At 32.2% G+C, this 15,499-nt stretch overlaps 2 protein-coding genes across 4 annotated transcripts in view; one reads left to right on the top strand and one right to left on the bottom strand.

Moving 5' to 3' along the window:
• The first annotated feature begins 463 nt into the window (after window positions 1–463).
• Window positions 464–7,682, top strand: LOC110018911 (cysteine-rich receptor-like protein kinase 2). Its single transcript, XM_020716389.1, has 8 exons — window positions 464–646; window positions 1,121–2,078; window positions 4,125–4,250; window positions 4,315–4,451; window positions 4,828–5,038; window positions 5,462–5,696; window positions 6,282–6,432; window positions 7,153–7,682. The coding sequence occupies exons 2-8, from the start codon at window positions 1,328–1,330 to the stop codon at window positions 7,456–7,458; spliced, it is 1,917 nt and encodes a 638-aa protein (XP_020572048.1). The 5' UTR covers window positions 464–646; window positions 1,121–1,327; the 3' UTR covers window positions 7,459–7,682.
• Window positions 7,683–10,471: 2,789 nt separating this feature from the next.
• LOC110018755 (protein MICRORCHIDIA 6-like) overlaps window positions 10,472–15,499 on the bottom strand; it is a 78,076-nt gene continuing 73,048 nt past the window's right edge. For all 3 annotated transcript variants that reach the window (XM_020716173.1, XM_020716171.1, XM_020716174.1), the window contains one exon: window positions 10,472–10,626. In XM_020716173.1, coding sequence (XP_020571832.1) covers window positions 10,519–10,626 — 108 coding nt within the window. In that variant the 3' untranslated portion in view covers window positions 10,472–10,518. The remainder of the gene's footprint in view (window positions 10,627–15,499) is intronic.

Here is a 15,499-nt window from a genome sequence, read left to right as displayed (position 1 = left end):
TTACTTGAAATAAAACATGTTTGATATTTTACAACATATTTAGTTATTTTAAAAACTACTCAAAATAACTTTTAAATAGTTTTAATTTTTTGAAAAATAAGTTAATTTGTATTTAACAAAATAAAAATATATAAAAAATACATCAAACAAACATGTGGCTCCAAAAAATTAGCAATTTCTCCCCAAGTCAACTCTTTATATATATATATATTATGTAAAATTATACTAATGAAAAAGCATTATGACTTTTCTCAAATCCATCCTTTCTACTCAGTCATTATCCAAGAAATACATATGAAAAAGATATAATTTTGATTGATATATATTCAAGACATAAAATCATATTAACCTCAAATATGATCCACCACCATAACAACCACAATAATAATAATTATAATAATAATATGATACACAGTTTTCTTCCGCAAAGCCACAGGCCCACACATAGCCAGAGTTTGCGGGCCGACAACGCGGAAGAAAAACATAGCCATAGAGGACTTCAGGAGTCGGATAAATGGACATAATTGTAGCCTTCTGATTATCCGTGTCGCTATTCTAGAAGAAGGAAAAGATACATTTTTCACTGGTTATCTTCTCTCTTTGCTTCTCGTTTCTCCATGGAGATATCATCAGTGGCGATTCAGAGGTATTATTAGCTCACGAGCAGCTCTCAAACTTTTTTTTTTTTTTTTGTCTCGTGAAACTTGCAAAAATTTAGTCTTTTTTTCATTCGCTCTGTGTTCTTCTTTCACCTGCCAAATTAGATTCATGTTTTGGTTTTTTCTTTTTTATCCCTAAACCCAGGCTTGATAAAAATTGGGTTTTTGAAGTACTGCCAGCATGTTTCTATAAATTCTGATCTATCTACGTGATTTGTTTGGGGTTAATGTTGAAGAGGTAACAGAAGTTCGGATTTTAGAGATATCTTCTTGTTTTATTTGTTCTTTGTTATTACTTTTTGGTGTTATGCTCTGCTTTTATGGAGAATTTTTGTTTGTTAATGGTTTTGTGCCGATGGTAGTTGGCCGAACTTGTTTAAGCGATGCTGTGGAGTTTTTATCTGTGTATCTAATTTTCTTGCTTTCGATTCTGATAAATCTTACCTTTTTTTGTACAACAGATGTCTTCAGGAACAGCAAGCATACCGTACATTTAAAGTTATACAATCATGAAGGAATTTTGTTGAATTTATAGGGGAAATTAGGTCCCCTTAAGGTTTCATCTCCTGATGTTGACCTTCTGTTTAATATTCAGGGCAAGCCCCATTCTTTAGTGTAAGTTTTTGGACTCTCAGTTTTCTACAGTATAGATCTTGGAAATCCCATCAATGGCTCCTGCGGCACACATCCAGACTCTCAGCCTCGCGCTCATATCGCTGAGCTTCTTAAAGCTTGCAATGGCGGATCCAAGAACTAGTCTTGTCGCACAGTATTGCAATAACACTTTAGCCGCCAATGGTGCTATTCTTGCAGACAATTTTGTTCCTTCAATGGATAATCTAAGCAGTCATGTTAATGCGAATGGATATGGAACAAGCATCACTGGGGTGGACCCTAATGCAGTTTGTGCTCTTGCTCAGTGTTATGGAGACCTTAATTCAATAGATTGTAAGCTGTGCTTCTCGGAGATTAGATCTCAGCTGCCTAAATGTTATCCAAATACTGGTGGCACACTCTTCCTTGATGGGTGTTTTGGGAGATATGAAAATTACACCTTTTTTAATGAGATATTTTCGCGAAATGATACAGCAATATGTTCTTTTAGTAATAATAATTCAAATCCAATCATTTTTGGTCAAGCGGTGAAGGAGGCTGTCGGCAATGTGTCTTTGAAAGCACAAAATAGTCATGGATTTGCTGTTGGTTCGGCATCGAATTTGAACTCAACCGTTTATGTTCTCGCTCAATGCTGGGAGAACTTGAATAGTGCCCTTTGTAGCTCGTGTTTAGATGCCGCTTCTTCGGCAATTTTGTCATGTTCTCCGGCTACAGAAGGACGAGCACTCTATGCTGGTTGTTTTATGAGATACTCAACAAGACTTTTTTGGAATGTAAATGAAACCTCTTCGAGTTCTAGCGGTATGTCATGAATATGTTGTTGTCAATCGATTATGATGAAATGATACTTCTTAGTTTCAAAATTTGCATTGCTAGCATATGTAGGACGCAACATGCACCCTATATTCTATTAGAAAAATTATAAATAAATAATGAGCATGCGTATTAGGCATGTTTTTTGAGGTGGGAATTGAACAATTGTTTGCAGTTGAAAATTAATAGGAGGCTTTTAATCTTTGAAGAGGAGCAAAAAAATACCATTTAGAATTATTATTATTTTTTTTAAAAGCTTCTTAGTTTCTTAAGATACACACATATTATAATTTCACATCCAATACTATTTGTGGCTCATGTCAATATTGTGTGTATTTTGTATTTATGTCATATTGTATTTTTGTTCTGGTGTCTAAATCCTTATATCATAGGTTTATTAACTTTTAATCATGTGAAAAAATTGTTGTATAGAATGATTACTAATTTTGCTATTTAATCTTAGTTTACACTTTGTGATGTAGTGCTTTGAATAGTTGAAACTTGAAATGCTGCTAAGAATGTTTTCTTATTTTCTTAATTAAATTTGGATCTTTGCTTTTATGTAAAATACAATGTAGAGGTTTAATGGCACCCCAAACTTTATTTTTCACATTTTAGTTTTCAATGTCTATTAGACACACTTTATACTCTATTATATGGGTTGATCTCTATGAGATGTGGTTTTGAGATAGATAAAGGATGTTGAAAAGGATCTTATTTCATTTTAAATGACCATTTCAATAGATGCGAAACCTATATGGCATTCCAAATATTTGCCTTATGTTTTCTATTTTATATACATTTTGATGATTTTGATTTAAATGTGGAATAACCTTCTTCATTTTTCATTAGATTTATCCTTATTATTTGGGCTCAGTTATTTTAATCTAACTTTAATTTTCAACTAATGGTTCACATTGCTTTTTAAATTTAGGTGTTTTAGTGTTTTTCGAGACCTTTAAATTATAAAATATCAAAATTACAAAGAAGCTGAGTTGCTCTTGCATGGACCAGTTTTGAGTGCAAAAGCAATAGGATAGACTGGGATTATTCTTTTATGAGAAGCTCAGGGATTATAATTCATTCTTATTGAACAAATATGAGAAGCTCAAGGATTATTCGTTTATGTTCATTGTACCGATGTGAGGCCTAGTCTCCTTCCCTTTGGGGCGATTTCTATAATTTAGCTTATCTTCAATTTTCTAGTCGCTGTTTTTGTGCGAAATTGAAATTTTGTAAAGTGATTCATATCAAGTTTTCTTTTTCAACCACAAATCTGATCATTGCGTAAATTTTATGTATGTTGCTGCTTTTCTTGTGAAAATTTGGAATTTTTTTAGTGATTGTTAAACTTTCTTTTGAGATGCACAAGGCAGTAGTTGTTGTCCTTGAAACAATTTTTTTACTGAAGTTGTGAGTTTGTAACCTATAGATTGTTAATTTTATTTTTATTTCATTGTTCATCTCATCTCAAATGAATATATCCGTGATAGGGTTGGTGTAGCTCCAGACAAAATTAGAGAAAGTCATCTTAGATGGTTTGGTCACATTAAACGTCGACCATCCGATGATCCGATTTGAAGAGTAGATGTTTTAGATTCGACTTATGTTAAGAAAGGCACATGTAGGCCTAGGAAGACTTAGGCTTATTGTATAAAAATGATCTTAATTTATTAGAACTAAATGAAAATATGACACTAATAGGACGCAATGGAGAAAAAGGATTCATGTAGCTACGTGGGATTAAGGTTTTGTTGTTGTTGCTGTTGTTGTTCATCTCATCTTAAGTTTCATTAAAAATCCTACATTTAGACCCTTGTCCATCCTATATTAATAGTAGTAAGAAACATATGTGTGCGTGTACGCTGCGCTTGTGTGCTTTTGCGCGTGTGTGTATAAAACAAGATTTATTTATATTCAGCTGTTTTGCTCGTTTTGTTCTGACTTGCACTGTTGCTAATATTATTGATCTGGAAAAGATTTATTTCTTTATATTTTTTGGGGTCACTTATTAGAATCTTCTTTAACATTCAGGGAAAAGTAAAGCTATATGGATAGTAGTCGGTTTATTGCTTGGAGCCATCTTCTTAATACTTGTAGGTCTCTTGATTGCTAAAAAAAGAGGTTTATGGGGCAGAAAAAAGAGTGCTTCCTTAAAAGGTATGCAGTATGAGCTCCATCATTATTGAAATCAGAAGCACAAAACTTACTTTTTCTATTTCAGACTTGTACGGGCAAGAAATGGCGGCAGTTATTTTGCAATCAAATCTAAATTTCAAATATGAAGACTTGAGAAAAGCTACAAATAACTTTAGGTTGTCAAACAAACTTGGTCAAGGCAGCTATGGGACTGTATACAAGGTAACTGTGGCACTCCAGGGCATGTGTGGGATTGATTTTGTATTTTGCTTTTGTTTTTATTTTTATTTTTTCCTTCATTTTCTTAAAGATATTTATTTAGTGTCTTTTTCAGATATATATATATATATATATTATTTCTAAAAAGAAATTAACATGCTTTTTAAACACTCAAAAATAACTTTTAGTGTTATAAGTGTTTTTAAAAACAATTATATCCTAATCAAATATTTCAAACATGTTTTGTTTCGAAACAAAACACTAACAAAACAAATTGAAAAAAAAAACAGTAATAAGAAATAAAAGTAATCACAAACGGTGCCTTATTAAATATAACCAATGAATTGTTTACACTCCTGAAAGCTTGTTATGTTTTCAGGGAGTTCTTTCCGACGGAAAAGAAGTTGCTGTGAAACAGCTGTTTCTTAATACAAGACAATGGATCGATCAATTTTTTAATGAAGTTGATTTGGTGAACCAAGTTCGACACAAGAATCTGGTGAGGCTGCTGGGCTGCAGTTTAGATGGCTCTGAGAGCTTGCTTGTTTATGAGTACTACAGCAACAGGAGTCTAGATCTGTTTATATTTGGTAATTTGCTTAAATTTTTTCATGAACTTTGTGCTAGAAGAATTTGAATTTGAGTTTGATGTTTATTTCTACATCATATTAATATGATTTTGCATGTGGAACTTGAGGTTTTTGCAAGTTTTTATAGAAGTGATTGTAAAGCTGTTGTGAGGAAATTAATTTTTTTAAAGCTTTTATAGGTATATATATATATATATATATGATTAACATGAATATATTATGTACAAATATATGAATTTAGCAAAAAAGGTTGAGTTATATATATTTGAAAAGAATCTAAGAGCAGCATTCTTAAGTAGATCTTGTCTCAAAAGCTGCTTCTCACCATATAAATTTTTGAAAAATAACAAGAAAGCAGTGACAATAATAAATGTTCATGTTAAAAATATTATATTTTGGTTTCTCATTAACACATTGGAACAGATGAGAGTCGTGATAAACATTTGGACTGGCAGCAGAGATTCGATATCATTCAAGGGGTTGCAGAAGGTCTATCTTACCTCCATGATGAGTCCGACACGAAGATTATTCATCGAGACATAAAGGCCAGTAATATTCTGTTGGATGACAAGCTTAAACCCAAAATTACAGATTTTGGCCTCGCGAGATCCTTCGCTCAGGATCAAACTCACCTTACCACTGGGATCGCGGGAACATTGTAAGAATGGTGCTTGTTAAAAGGAATTTACTTTGATTTTTCTTTCTCCCTAAAGTAGGCTTAATGTATAAAAATGTCCACCTTACCACTGCAATTTCTTATAAAAATAAGGGGAATTTACATACATACCTCCCTATTGTTGTGTTTGCATATCTAACATCTAAACTTTGCTTTTTACATTTATACTTCCTAAATGTTTCGCATCACGTCAAAAATACTACTGTTTTAACTTTTAAAAAGTGAGACACATTTTTCATGCATAGGTAATGTAACATATATGTAAAAATTGAAATTTAGGTGTTAGATATATAAATACATAAGAATTGAGCATCATGCGTGTAAATTTTCCTAAAAATAATTAGTTTTTTTTTAAGTAGTAATTAATAGATCAAAGATGATCTCGCTTCCTTATTTTGTGCTCATGATTGAGCTTACCATTAAAAAATAAGGAAGTCTCACTGATGAGGGATCATTTTTCTCCTCTTTCTATGGCCATTTTATATTTTCCTATTATTATCATTATATTTTTCCCTAAAATCTGTGTGTGGGAAGAGTAAATAACTCATGTTTCTGCACTGTATTCAGGGGTTATCTTGCTCCAGAGTATATTGTACATGGGCATCTCACTGAGAAGGCAGATGTTTACAGCTTCGGTGTTTTAGTTCTCGAAATTGTGACCGGAAAACGATGCAGTAGTCCAGTTGGTTCTCATGCAGAGCATTCACTTCTAGCAAAGGTACTTCAAATTTTATGAAGAAAAAGCTATATTTACATATCTAACGCTTAAAAGTTTGACATGTATATCTTTATAAAGCTTTGGTGTCATAAATCTATCATGGAACGGGTAAATTTTACTTTTAAAAAGTTAAGAATGGTAATATTTTTGATGTAATATTAAAGATTTGTTTAAGTGCCATGTAAGTAAATATGAAAATGTAAGTGTTAGATGCATAAGAGTTGTATGGTATGCATGTACCCCCTTTATTTATAACATTTTGAAGTCATAAATCTTTATATGGAAAGATATATTTCACTTAAATGTGCAATTAAATATGAAGTATAGGTGCTAGTTACGTAAATACATAAGAATTGTGTGGTATGTCTTTTATTTTTAATTGCAATGAGCATATGCATTTGTTAGGCTAATGATTGACTTTAGGTAATTATGCTGGTTTTGTCTGGTTATGAACACCTCGTTTTATGCCACGCAAATTCTATTTATTTACATATCTAACACCTAAACTTTGTTTTTTTTTTACATTTATGCCATCCAAATATTGCATATCCATAAAAAATACTACTAATTTAACTGATAAGAAGTGAAATACACATTTGCATGCATACATAAGATTGCATATATGTAAAAAATTGAAGTTCATATGTTACATTTGTAAATACACAAGAATCAAGTGGAACTAATCTTAATCTTCAAAGACTCAACTTTCGCCATTAACAGGTATGGAACCATTACAAGATGAACACATTGGACAACGTCATCGACAACAGAATCTACAACAAGAATGTGAGCGACGATGTAATCCAAGTGATTTTGATAGGTCTTCAATGCACCCAAGCGGACCCGCATAGCCGGCCGACCATGTCGAGGGTGGTGGAGATGTTGAGGAGCAACAGAGGGGAGGCCGAAGAGCTCGTGCTGAGCGATCCCCCCTTCTTAGATGTGTCTCCCATGGAGGCTCTTGAAGGAGAGAGCTCGAGGCTGATATCGGCAGATATGTCTGTCTCCAGGCTTAGTGCAAGATGATGTTTTTTAAATGATGGTGCAATAAATCTATTATGATGGGGTGCGTATTGTTATGTGTTTTCAATAGGCATGAGGTGTAGTTTATTTTTATTTATATACTTGTTAAGGGGGGTCTTTAGAAGATAGAGAGGATATTTCATTAGTTTTTATGTTTTGTTATTATTGTTATTGTAGTTTTGCAACTGCTACGTGGATTTAATTCCGCTTTCTAATTTAAAGAGCAATATTGCTTTTTTTGTCCTATGATGCAAAAATTTTTCTGTGCGGACTCCTGACGTAGCTCTACGTGCAGCGCAGGATATTCCTGAGTTATTTTCAGGTTATTTTTGAGTTATTTTCAATAATCCCGAAATAATTTAGAAATAACCCGCAATCTTTATTTTTGAGTTATTTCTGTGTTATTTCAAGATTATTGAAAATAACTCAAAAATAATTTGAAAATAACTCGGGAATAACATGCACCGCACGTAGAGATACGTCAGGTGTCCAGACAGAAAATGTGTGCCCTATGATGTGAGACAAATAGGCAAAGGTGAAAAGAGAAACCACATTAATATATTTGATGCATTTACATATAAATGACTCGATTCCTTTGTTTTTATATATCTAAGATCTGAACTATTTTTTTTTTCTTTTTTACATTTATACCATCCAAAGTTTTAGAACACGAAAAAATATAATTATTTTAATTTTTAAATAATGAAATACGCAATTTCAGACTTAGATAAGGTTACATATATGTTAAAATTAAAGTTTAGATTTTGGACATGTAAATGCATAGGAATAAAGTGGTATGTATGTAAATAATCTTAAAGAATAAATAAACAAAAAAAGGCACTAGTTCAGTAATTTTTTTGTATTTTTAATTTAATTTAGTTTTTTTTGAGAAATTTGAATGAATTTTATAATTTAGCCTAATAATATAAAAACAATTTTAATTTTAATTAATTGAACTTATTTTATCTAAGTTTAATTAAAATATTACATATAATTTATATCTTACTTCAAGTGTATCCACATTTTAATTGAATATCTTGTCGAGCTTATTCACGAGTTTTAAATAGAGTTATTTTCTTAATATGATTTTCGTAGTTGGTTTTTAGTTGATAGTAAATAAATTAATTTAACTTTAAAATATTTATTAGTCATGTTTTATTTAAATTAAATTAAAATTTTAAATAAAATTTAAAGTGAAATTTTAATTGAAACTTATTTAGTGTTTTACAATACTAACAATATAATTACTTTATAATTCTTATACATGTTAATAAAAATATATGAAATTCATAAGTACTATATTATGTCTAAAAAATGTTATAGACATTTCATATTATAATATTTAATAAAATGATAATAATATAGATAATAAAGTTATTATACAACTGCTTAAAGTAGTAGTAATTTTTCATATTTTTTTTTTATCAATTTAATATTTAAAAAAAAATTATCAATACCAATCTCAAGTTTGCATAAAAAATATTGAGGCTATTTTTAGAATTACAAATTTGTGTCCTCATTGAAAAATTTTTTTGGCTGCGACTGGATGATTCAAGAGAGAGAGAGAGAGAGAGAGAGAGAGAGACTTTCTTGTCATGCTAAAAGAGGCAAAACATGACAAGCTTTACTTGGTTAACCACTAACTATATAAGCTGTTTAGGGGAAAGCTCATATTCACACTTGGGGAAGTTGGAACACTCAAATTTGATGTATTTGAATTTTTCACTTTATTTTTAATTAATGTGCTACACATTCCATCACATTGCAAACCTTCTTATGTTTCTAAGCCAAAGTCGAAGGTATCTGACTCAACGCATTTAATTTTAAGAAAACTGGCACATGTCATATATCTAAATGTAATTTATACTCTGCCAGAAGGCACACAAGGGCGTGTTTGCCAATTATAGCAGGTACTACGGTCAGCCCACAAATCATGTATTCTCTTTACTTGTCAGAAAGCCTGTCATCTAAGGGGTGATGCTTTCTTCCCCATATAATGAATACAGCAAGTTCTGTTATCAGGTTGTTGCTTCTCACAATGGCAACAACTACAAAATCTCGTTGTTAGGAAGAAATATTACGTGCATTATCCACACAATATTCTCTCATTTTTAGGGGATCAAACAGAACACAACATGGATAACGTGAAAAAGAGCTCTATTCGGCTCTATTTTTATCCTTTATAAACAGTTTAAGACCAATAGTACGTTTAGGTAATTATTACATGGTCTTCATACTCTGCCAACATTAATGATCAAATTCTACAAACGCGAAAAGTAACAACAACAACAAAGCCTTAATCCCACTATGTGGGGTCGGCTACATGAATCCTTTTTCTCCATTGTATCCTATTTAGTGTGTCATTTAGTGTCATATTTTCATTTAGTTCTAATAAATTAAGATCATTTTTAATACAATAAGCCTTCCTAGGTCTACCTCTATCTTTCTTAACACAAATCGAATCTAAAACATCTTCTCTCATAATCGGATCATCAGATGATCGACGCTTAATGTGATCAAACCATCTAAGATGACTTTCTCTAATTTTGTCCGTCACAGAAGCTACAAACGCGAAAAGTAATTGAATAAAATTTCTTCCATGTTTATAATGAATTTATGTTTTTCAACGTGAATTTCCCAAGAAATTTCATAATTTAATCTTAAAATCTTTAAAAAACATTTATCCAAAAACTGGAAAAGAAATTGCAAAATTTAGTTTAATTGATAAAGAAATGCTGATTCATTCGACTCTCAAGTATGAGGTTCAAAAAACTTACCCACAAATTGCAAAAGAATGATCACATTCTATTAACAACAAAATATAATGTACAGTATCATCAAAAAACTGCGGGGAACAAATACGTGTGAAAAGCCCTCAACCTATAATGAAAAAAATTTCCCTTTATATGACAAAGAATGAAACCCTCTGGAGCTAAATTGTAATAAATACACAAAAGAGACGGCCAATACAATTAAACGACCCCAAGCTTGCAAAAGTAGAGTCGCCGATGCGGTTAAAGTTTGCCGCCGGTCATGAAACTCAGATGAACTATACCGCTCCGGTTAGCCGTCAAAATTTTCAGTCTTAACCTCACTCGTCATCCTGGCTTCAGCCAAAAGCCTCGCGTACAAGTCTGCAGCCTCTTGCAGCTCACTTCTAAGCTTTGCTTCCTGATAAAATAATTGAAAGCGAAAATATCATAATGCCGGCTTCAAAGCATTAAGAAGGCTTTAAGATCATAGTTGGGGCTTTCAGGTTAAGACCATATAGTTGAACTTAGGAGAAACTTTACTGATTTTCATTCAGCCAATAGCTAATTTATGTCTTAGACTAACCCTCTTATAACTAGAGGGAAATTTAAATCATCAAAGAAAAGAAATAAAAATACAATAATAGATTATTAAGGTATATATAATAGCGGACCCACGGTTTAGGAAACCGTGTGCATATGAACACTCCCCCTCAAGTTGTATTGTATATGTCATACATCCTAAACTTCTTGTGAAAATTACTAAAGTGGGGTCGAAAAAAAATTGGCAAGAATAGCCTGGGTGAACCTTTTGAAATCGTGCTCCGTGAAATTGTTTCAACCTATATAATGATTTCTTTAGTTTACATAAACTAATTACTTGTGTTCTTTAATTGTAGAAGTATCTCCATATGCACCTCTTCCTTAATATCATTATTAATAAACATTTTTAATATCTAGTTAATGTAACAGCAGATCCACCTAAAAATGATATGTTTTTAGTGTACATTTTATGGTCATTTTATGCACATTTTTAATGATATTACACTTCAAAGGAATTATTTTGCATGTTTTTTGTTTCAATTACATGACATAGACATCAAGTAAAAAATGGAGCAAAAATGGAGATTATTGTGTGGTGCTATCTCGCCACCCATTGGCGCCATAGCGCCACCGACGGGCCAGAAGAAAGTTGACGCTATAGCACCAGTAACTACCTTTCTAGAAGATACATAAAATTTGACCGAATTTTAGAGGTTTGTTTGAAGCAACCCTTGATTATTTTCTATTTTCTATTTAATGAGAAAGATTTGGCCGAATATAGAGACCTCTTGGAGCCTCAAAACTTCAATTGGGCGGCAATAGTGAATTAAGTTTTACATATTTTGTGTTCATTTGTAAGTGTGAGTGTGATTTAGTTTGAAAAAGTTTGGAGATTGCTTAGAGAAAACTCTAGAAGTTTGCTTGGGGAGAAGACATAAGGTAATTTGTATTTGTGTTTGAGTTTTTGTTGTAAGACTTGGGAGTTTTTGTTGTAAGACTTGATTTCAATGCAAATTTTTTATTTTTGTTTAATCTCAATGAATTCTGAGTAGTTCTCTATCTTTCTTCTTGTATATGAAACTTAATGTTGTGGGATGAGAATGATTTAAAGATTTCTTTTTTACTTTTAAAAATTGTGATGGTATCTTTACCAAATATTCATTTACTTTGCAAACTTGCCACTTGTGAGGTTAAAATCCGTTAAGAAACATAATGACCTGGGAGGGCTTTGATTTCACCAAACTAGTGGATACCACACTTCATTTGGGCAGAGTCATCACAATCACCTGAGGGGGAGTGCAAACAGATAGGGAGATAAGTTGATTAGATTCTTATCAATTTGGCTTGAGGTTTAGTACCCCGACGTTGAGGTTCGGTCATTAAGATGGCATAGACTACGAACATCTAGAGGTGAGAGGCCATATAACACTGATGTGGAGTTGAACTGTTAAGGAACAGGCCTTAAGTTATAGCTAAAGTTCTTTACAAGATCGGGAGGGGGTAAAGAATACGGTATGTTTTTATTTGTCACAATACCTTAATTTTGTCTTAAATCATTTGAATCCTACATAGATTAAAACCTCTTTGCAAGAGGAAAAGTTTTCCATAATAACCAAACTCATTATATTTTGCTAAACTTTTACATTTAATTGTTAATTTCTTTTTAAGAACTTTTAGTAGTAATTTTTAGTAAGCATATCATTTTAAATCTTTAATCTTTTTAGATTGCAATTTAAATAAAATTACTGTAAGTTGATTTTAACAGTTACCACATTCCTCGTGGGGTTGCTACCGAGGTTTTAAAGAAAATTTTATTTTAGTTGAAACGATACGTATATTTGTGTAGTACCCCTAATGTAAAAATCTATATAATTTATAAATCATTGTAAGTGTTCACACTAGCCGCTAGAAATAAATTGAGATATATTTTCTGACATAATTAAGGAGATTAAAAATATGTGTAAGTGCGGGTTGGATCAAATTTTTGGCGCCTCTCATGGGAAGTAATTAGAGGAGTCTAGAGAAGTTATTAGAAAGTGTTTTAGGAGTTTGGCGTGAGTTTATGGAGATGTAGATTTTTTCATTTTCTGGAGAGATTGATGAGAGGAGATTGATGAGAGATTTTGAGGATTTTGAGAGATATGAGCAAGGAAGTATGAGCGGTGCATGGATCGACAGGAGATTTGGTTGGAGAAATTTTTTTTCTTTCTTTCAGATGAGAAAAAACTAAGTTTTTTGTTCTTCGTTTCCTTGTAATTGTTGCAAACATTTTCTAGTAAATTTTCTTTGATTTAAACGAAATTTTATATTGTGTTTTATCAATGTTTCATAAGTAGTTTTCTTTACTTTTTTTTTTCTTTTAATATGAAGTAGTGACATGTGTAAGAAAATTTGTTTTATGATAGAATTAATTTTATTTTCATGTGATGAGTATTATCTCCCTTGCTTCATTGACATAACATAAGTGACAATAAGTTATATTAAAATTTATTGCATGTGAAACTAAGTCTCGGGAGAGCAGTGATCTTGCAACTTGAGGCAGTGATCTTGCAACTTGAGGATCTTGCAACTTGAGTACACTCACATTGATCGGTTGACTAATAAAATAGTTTAGGCGACAATGCAACTTTTATAGAAATATAATTTAATGATCTGTTTCTATTAGATGTTTCTAAATGATAGATAGTTGCATAAAACTAATAGAATAGTAAACATACCTATACATTCGAAAGAAGGTAGGCAGACATTTATTCCTTGTTGACACATAATTTATTACTTAATTCTGCCAATTCTTTTAGTGCTTCTGCCATTCTCTTCATTTTAATTATTATTTGCAATGAAATAAATGCATGTTCAAGAATTTAGATTTGCTCAGATATTCTCTTATTTTATTAATGTGATGGTATTTTCACTGGCTCTTAATTGACTTCGCAAACTGATCACTTGTGAGGTTAAAATCCGTTTAGAAACATAATGACTCGGGAGGGCTATGATTTCACTCAACTAGTGAATACCACACTTCATTCTGGGCAAAGCCATGGCGATCACCTAAGAGGGAGTGCAAATAAATAGGGAGGTAAGTTTCAGTGGGCGTAGAATTGATTAGTTCTAGAGTGACAAACTAGATTCTTATCAATTTGGCTTAAAGTTTAGTGCCCTGACGCTGAGATTCGATCAATATAGTGGCATAGGCATAAGGCATCTAGAGGTGAGAGGCTAGATAATTCTAATGTGGAATCGAGATGTTAAAGAATCGACCTTAAGTTAGCCAATGTTCTTTGCTAGCACCAGGAAGGGGTAAAGAATATGTATGCTCACATTTTTCACTGACTGCATTAAATTATAAATATTTTATTCCTTCACATTATCTAGGTAATTGCACAAGAAGGGTAGACTTTATCTCAAAATTCTCCAAATTAATTTATCCAGATAAGTTATCTTTAGATTTAACATTTTCATTTACGAGTAGTTGTTACAAAAAAGTGTTTTAATCGACATTCCAAACTAAGACCTGATAGTAGTAAACTATAATTAGACTAAGGGATTTCTTACCTCGCTTCTCTGAGGAAACGATACTGAGGTCTTAAAAGAAATTTCTATATTACTTGAAATGGTATGTATACTTGCGTAGTGTATAAACTATTTTCTATATTTTAAAACATTTCGATTTAGCACACTAGCCGCTAAATATAAATTAGTTCAAATTTTTTGTCATCTTTCGGAAGTTAAATTAATGTGTAATTACGGGTCGAGTCAACAACCAACCTTAGTTGATAGCCAATGACAACAATACTCCTACTGTGTTGAGTTTCGCCACTGGTGCAAATGTCTCATGGTAGTCGATTTCGCATGACTGAGTGAACTTTTTTTTTTGGTTACAAGTCTAACCTCAAGTCTTTCTATACTCATTTGCTTTGTATTTAACAGTGTATACCCATTTAGACCCTGCAATTCTTTTCTCAAATGGCATAGTTCTTATGATTCAGGGATCTTTCTTTTCAAAGGCAAAAATCTCTTCGTCCACAACATTTTTCAATCGAAAATAGATAAGGCTTCTTGGATTGAAATTGGGTTGTGCACATTATCCAAGCTCTGAACAAAAGATTTGTAAGTGGATAATTTTTTATAGGACACATTTTTTTTATCAGGTGTTCTGTGCATTTTATTGCTCCTCCCTCTTCGTGCCCATGATGTTGACCCAACCTTTGTGCGAGTACTTAGGATGTGTGGAGTTGATTTCAATGATTTGCATTCCTGATTTTGTATATTGTTCCATACATGCTCACTAAGTTTCTTTCTTTTCGGTGTACACAAATTTCTTCGACCTTGCTAGGAGTTATGGGAGAATTTAGTGTAGTAGGTTCATTTTCAAGTTGATTTGTGATAATTGGGATAAGAGTGGGTAGGTTCATCAAGGATATTAGCGTGGTAAGCTTGATGTTCATGAATGGTACCCCAAATATGACATTCTCTCCAACACTCTTTTTGAATGGTAGATTTGGGGGTAACATGATTCATTTTGTATATTATCCCAAACATGTTCACTAATTTTTCTTTTTTTCTTTCTTTTGGTGTACACGTAGAGTTGAGAATGATTAGGTGGACAAGTGGCTTTACAGTTAGAGACAAAATGAGAAATGAATATATCAGTGATAGGGTTGGTGTAGCTCCAGTGACGAACAAATTTAGAGAGAGTCATCTTAGATGGTTTGATCACATTAAATGTCGACCATATGATGATCCGATTAGGA

This window comes from Phalaenopsis equestris, unplaced genomic scaffold (assembly GCF_001263595.1).
Source record: "Phalaenopsis equestris unplaced genomic scaffold, ASM126359v1 Scaffold000036, whole genome shotgun sequence".
Lineage (NCBI taxonomy): Eukaryota > Viridiplantae > Streptophyta > Magnoliopsida > Asparagales > Orchidaceae > Phalaenopsis > Phalaenopsis equestris.
The sequence above is the reverse complement of the archived record's forward strand: the minus strand, read 5'-3'. Positions and strand labels throughout refer to the sequence as shown.